This window comes from Phaethon lepturus, unplaced genomic scaffold (genome assembly GCF_000687285.1).
Source record: "Phaethon lepturus isolate BGI_N335 unplaced genomic scaffold, ASM68728v1 scaffold12532, whole genome shotgun sequence".
Taxonomy (NCBI): domain Eukaryota; kingdom Metazoa; phylum Chordata; class Aves; order Phaethontiformes; family Phaethontidae; genus Phaethon; species Phaethon lepturus.
In genome coordinates, this window is record NW_010525615.1 from 4,985 (window position 1) to 11,266 (window position 6,282).

At 48.0% G+C, this 6,282-nt stretch overlaps 1 protein-coding gene across 1 annotated transcript in view; it reads left to right on the plus strand.

Moving 5' to 3' along the window:
- LOC104617484 (dynein heavy chain 9, axonemal-like) overlaps positions 1-6,282 on the plus strand; it is a gene marked incomplete at both ends in the record, with an annotated part of 34,667 nt that overhangs the window by 4,223 nt on the left and 24,162 nt on the right. Inside the window, 4 exons of the mRNA XM_010282818.1 lie at positions 26-176; positions 1,201-1,315; positions 3,742-3,810; positions 5,017-5,143. Of these exons, the coding sequence (XP_010281120.1) occupies positions 26-176; positions 1,201-1,315; positions 3,742-3,810; positions 5,017-5,143 (462 nt within the window). The remainder of the gene's footprint in view (positions 1-25; positions 177-1,200; positions 1,316-3,741; positions 3,811-5,016; positions 5,144-6,282) is intronic.

Consider the following 6,282-nt stretch of genomic DNA (forward strand, 5'->3'; position numbering starts at 1 on the left):
TTTCCCTACTTCTTCACCTCCACAGTTGCTGGACATGTTTGGGAGCCTTTTGGAGCGACCAGTAATCGCTGCAGATGCTGCTGACAAATACTCTGTCCTCATCAGCATGTTCAACAGAGCCTTAGACCATGCCAGGCTGATCTACTCGAGGCACATGCAGGCAGAGCTGGAGCTCGGTGGGTGGCATGTGCTAAGTAAAATTGATTTTACAGGAAATTGGATTAAGATCAATTTAGGGGAGGAAATAATGTGCTTTTTCTAAGGAAACCAAAACTTCCCAAATTGCAAATGTTTTCAGCCTCTATAGCTCCTAGTGGAAATGGAAATGCCTGCGAAAGCTTTGTTCTTAATATTAAAGCAAATAATCTGTTGGGGGAAAAAAGATTTTTTTAAATGTGTGTATGTGATATGTGACTTGGAATGAAGACACATGCTGATTTTTTTCCTCAGCAAGGCTGTGACAAGAGGTTTCTCTCCACACTTGTGCATTGCCTCGAGCACCCCATGGGACTTGCAAACCTGCCATGTGCTCCCCAGTATGAATTTATTACATTTCCCTCGTAATTCTTTAAATGCTAAGTATGTGAATGGGACTTTATAACCAAGGGTTTAATCAGCCTTTTCCAGGTCTATTATTTCCCATGATTGTTGGCACAGGAGGGAATGGGTAGATTCCTATCAGATTATGAGGATTAAAGTGTACCTTTTGAAAAATAACCCATTTACATGCCTCAGAAAGATTGTACTGGAACCGGGCAAGTCCAGAAGAGGCAGCACTGCTGGAACCAGCGCAGGTTAACAAAGGGAATGGAGAGATCCATGGAGGACAAGTTCATCATTTGCTGTGAATTAGAGGGGTGTTGTTCAGTGGGTGTTAGGCAAGACGGTCAGGACTAGCTCCTGGTCAGAAATCCCTACATCAGTGTTTGTGGGGAGCAGGGAGTGCATCCCAGGCAAAGGATGCCTCTGTATCAGCTCTGTTTTGAAGGTATGCTGGGCTTCTCCTTTGATCTCAGGTTCTTATTTGGGGTCCTGAGGCACTAGGAGACTTGCCCTGGTCACAGACCTACATCTGTGTAACAGGTGCTTGGATTTAAGGAAGAAAGCTGGGAAATTTGAGCAGTTGAGTTGCTTTTGGTGTATCTTCGGGGTTACAAGTGCAGTGTTCAGTCAAATTCTGTTTCTATGTGCCACCCCCAGGATCCCCCCCTGTGCATAAGAACATGCCACCAGTAGCTGGAGCACTGGGCTGGGCTCGGGAGCTGCGAGCAAGAATCCAGGTGCCATTTGGTCACTTCAGGCACATCCCACATCTGTGCGTGACTGATCCAGCTAAGTTGTTTTATGACCATCTTGATCTCTTTTCTCTAATCAATCTGATTTTCTTTCTGTATTGAACATTATCCAATGGTTATAGCTGAAATAATTCTGAGTAAAAGAGGTGTGAAGTGATGACACTGGTGCTTTTCAGCTTCCCTGCGATCATTTTTTTCAAGAAACTCATTAACAGGGTTTGTTTTGAAGTGGTTAAGAGGCACAGTGGGATAGTACACAGGCTCTTCAGCTTTCAGACATAGTCTTAGGTAGCAACTGAAAGAGGTATCGAAACCTTTCTCACTGCAATCCCACTCAGCATGTGCTGCAGGACCTCCTTGGGAGCAGCCCCCCTTGGCTACAAGCCCCGGGTCTGGCATCAGCCAAGCTATGAAGGCCAGAGAGGTGCCGGACTGGACTTATCTAAGATGGATCGATGGAGCTGAGTTTTCAGGCTGGTGAACAGATGAGGACTTGGCTGGGCACTGGCATAAGGCAACAGCATTAAACAAAGGAGCAATCTCCCAAGATCAGGGAAAGAAACTAGTGCTGGAATACTTATCACCCCTATGGTTGTTATTATGGGTGGTCTTGGAGAAGTGCGGCCCCACGCTCACAGCGGCCACATCTCATGGCACCGTATGAGACAGCATTTAAAAGCCCTGTAAACAAAGCAGTGCTGGACTTAGGGCAACCGAAGGTGCTCCAGGGACTGCATCTCATAGCTCACGGGAGTAACTTTACTTGTGCCGGACAGGATTCTAAGTAAATGGATCCACTTTTTTTTATGTACTTGACCAAAATAAGCCATCTCCATCACTGTGCAGTATTTGTAGCCTTCTCTCACTGTTTATTGCTGTTAAGTGTCTTTAAGTGCACAGTTATTCTGCAGCAGTAAAGACATCAGTGCAATGAAACAGGCTCTTGGACCGTTCCCAGCACAGAGCCCAAGTTACCATCTGAATGGCAAATTTTGTAAGCCATGAAGAAGGACCCAGATCTGCATTTTGCATTGGTTTTCCTTCCTCTGTTTAGAGAGTTGATAACATGCCCTGCAGCAGGGGGGACATGATGCTGTTTCCTGTGTGCAACTTGAAAGGGAAAAAGGATTAAAAAGGAAAAATGAAGATGGTTTTGCTGGGATTTGCTTGGGGGACTTGTTTACTTCTAGAGGGTTTGATCGGCACTTGCCCAGTGGTGACTGCTCAGGTGCTTCCTTTGCTAGGTTTTGTTTAAGTTAATTCAGGTTTCGTCAAATGTCCTCCAAAATCAACAACCATTTTCAGGAAAGCTTGGATGTTACAATAGAATAGCTTAAAATAGACTAGACTATTTCAGTTGGAAGGGACCTACAACAATCATCTAGTCCAACTGCCCGACCACTTCAGGGCTGACAAAAGTTAAAGCATGTAGTTGAGGGCATTGTCGAAATGCCTCTTAAACAATGACAGGCTTGGGACATCACCACCTCTCTGGGAAGCCTGTTCCAGTGTTTGACCACCCTCTTGGTAAAGAAATGCTTCCTAATGTCCTGTCTAAACCTCCTCTGATGCAGCTTTAAACCATTCGCACATCCTGTCCCTGGATCCCAGGGAGAAGAGGTCAGCACCTCCCTCTCCACATCCTCTCCTCAGGAAGCTGTAGAGAGCCATGAGGTTGCTCCTCAGCCTCCTTTTCTCCAAATTAGACAAGCCCAAAGTCCTCAGCCACTCATGATAGGACATTCCTTCCAGCCCTTTCACCAGCGTTGTTGCCCTCCTCTGGGCGCATTCAAGGACCTTCACATCCTTCTTAAATGGTGGGGCCCAGACCTGCACACAGTGCTCAAGGTGAGGCTGCGCTAACACCGAGCACAGCGGGAAATACTGTAGGTGGAACAGTGGGGAGAAGATGGCCTCATAAGCATGACTCTGTCTGGCTGCCTCCTCGGGTTCAGAGGCAGCTGTACAGCCCGAGCAGCGTGGCCAAGGGCTCTGCCTCCCACGCTCCAGGATGCCTTTGCTTTTCCTTACCCCTGTGGTTTGAGGGGCACAAATTTGGCACCACAAAGAGCTGCAACTAGCAGGAGCCACGTGCTGCTGCCTTCTGAACCTCTTTGGTCTTAGGAAGTGCTGGCTGGTAAGTGGAGGTTGCTCTGTGCAGACGTGGAGTGTGAAACTTCCTCCAGCAGCACTGAGCCCTTCTTCCCCCAGTACCCGGTTCCTGTTTTGCAGGTGGCCGTGTAAACACCCGAGAAAGAGTGCACTGGGGCTTGGACAGCCTTTGTGCAGCAAAATGGTTTTCAGCAGTGTGGTGGGGGTGAAATCCGAGGTCCCCAGTCAGGTAGAGGCTGCCTGCAAACTGGCGGGTGATCTTGGGAAGGGGTAAATACAGACTACGTCCTCACAGAGCTAAACGTAATGCTGAGCTTGTCTGTTGTACTACCAGCTGCCTGGACTCTGCTGAAGGACGAAGGGTGATAGAGAAGTATGAAGAAATGATCCAGCTGCTCGACAAGTAAGTGGTGGCTCAGGCAAGGCTGTAACTGTATGGAAAAATGTTTTCTTCCTCTAAGCCACCTTCCAGCACGTTTGCCAGCCCAGGGCCTGGGAATGTCCCTTTCTAAACCAGAGTGAGTTTTCTGATGAGAGGGGGAGGAATACTGTTGCTATATACCACAGCCTTTCTGCGACGTCTTGAGGTGGGAGGTTTGTGTGGGAGAAATGGGAGCTGTGCAGCCTAGCAGAAATGTTGAAACAAGCTTCTGGTGGATGGAGAAGCTGCTGTGGTAGGAAACCTGGGCTGACTAGAAGTCTCAATCCACTTGTGCCCATTCACAGAGTGTGTTTACAGTGGCTGTAATGTGTATATTCCACAGCTCGGAGTGGGAATCACTGCCCCTGACTTCAGATCTTAACATTTGATGTTAAATCTGAACTGTTCATTCTGGGTTTGCCCTTGGGAGGAACCACATCCCCAGGAAGGAGATGTCTCTGCAGGGCCTGCTCTCCATCAGCAATGAAGGGAGCTGAGGCATCTGGCTGCTGGGTGCTGCAGGGCAGCTGGAGGGAGCCCTGTTCCTGATTACCAAAACAAAGGCTGAGTAATTAATCCCTTTCAGAAGGGAGCAGACAGACAGAGGATCCCAGGTGATTTCAGCAGAGACCGTGTTTTCTGGGGGACATTTCCCAAAGTGCTCAGGTGACAATGTGATTCAGAAGAGACTTTGTTTCTCGGGTGGCTGGGACTGTCCATGACATGTGCGATACCAGGACCCCAATTCATCCCTCCGTGTTTCTGTCCCCAGTGGTGTCACTGAGCTCTTTGAGAGCTGAATTTCCCTGGGGCTGACAGTCTCTGCAGTGACTCTGAGAGAAGTGAGGGCAACTGCACCCATCCCCGGCATTGCTTAGACGCTTTGGAAATGCCCAGCAGCTGCTTATCTATTACTTTAGGCTAAATGCTTTTGAAAGTTTGTCTCCAAATTTGAATCCTCTGCTAAAAATGGTACTTACCCTCCTGACTTGATGCTGTCACTGGTTTTCAGGTGTTTGTCTTTGAAACCATGTTGTTTATGGAGGTGGTGTGGATGGGTTTTTAATATTCCTTCATGTTCTTCAGTCCTCAGACGTGGACTTGGCTTTCATTTGGTTATATGCCTTGGTCTGCTGGCTTGGTAGCTACATAGTGGATATTCTTTTTTTTTTTTTTTTTTTCTGGCAGGTATCAGGAAAAGCTCTATGTAGACTGGTCCCAGACAGTCTCTGAAAAATCACTGTACAACCTTACTCAACCGCTCATCCGGCGAGATCCAGAAACCAAACTGATCACAGTCAATTTTGATCCGCAGGTAAAAACTGCTCCCAGTTAACTTTCCTGCCTGCCTGCGGGCATGTCCCCAAGCTTGTCTCCAAGCTGTGGTCCACCCTGCACGGGAGGTCTGATGGGATTGGTACTAGATCTGTTCTGCTAGGGTCTGTGGAATCCCTTCTGTGATGGGTAACATGAATTTGCCATCCTCTTTGTGGGCTTTATCTCCTGGTAAAATATCAGGATTACAGTTTAAGCAGAGCAAATTCTACTTAAAACCAGTGGCAAAAAGTCTCTGAGTAGCCAGATGTTTAACTGGTGTCAGCATCTCCAGAACACATTTGATACTGGTGTGGGGAGTGTTGGGACCTCATCTACAGAGCGGGGTCTGTGTTAAGTGTAGCTGGAAGCCGAGTTTCCTGAAAGGGTATAAAAACCCCAGGAAAAGTTTATTTTGTTACCCCAGTGTTGTGGCTGTTGGATTGCCTTTATTGCAATACATGAGGCTTGTGATAGATTTAAGATCTTTTCTCTGTCCCCTGGAGCTCCCCTAAAGCCTGTCTCCAGCAGAGGGAGGATTGACCACCCACCTCACCCAAAGCAGAAGCAGTGGTCCAGGCCAGCAGTGTGCATGGATGGATTAAAAGCTTCTGGGGTCTGGTGAGAGCCAGGGTCTATCAACTGTAAAAATGCTATTTTCTGGGGAGGCACTGAACCTCAGGGGCCTGGGAAACGTTGGCATCAAAAACGTCCCCTGTTCCCTGGGGCATGTTGCTGTTAAAGGTTTTAGAAGCTCATTCAAGATTGGCCCTCAGTCAAAGGATTTGTTCATCTCCTTTGGAAGCTTGGTGGGAGCTGAATGGCCCCAGGAGATGTTTTCCAGCCTTCGCAAAGGTGACAGGATTTGGAGCCTGTGATGTGCTGAGCATGCCTGTTCTCAGCTCTTATACCAGTCTTTGGGTGCTTCTGTGCTGCTCTCCTCAGCTTTCCGTAGAGGTCTGTCTGATGTCCTGAAGTGCAGCAGAGGGCAAAGACTGCTATGCAGAGGGCATAGCAGCCCCTTCATGCCCTCCAGAGTAGATTGGAACACTTAATTTTTGCCAAGAAGGAGGATGTGTTCGCAACCCTTCAGCATGGAAGAGTCTTCCAGAGCTCACTTCGCATGGAGGAGAGGGCAAG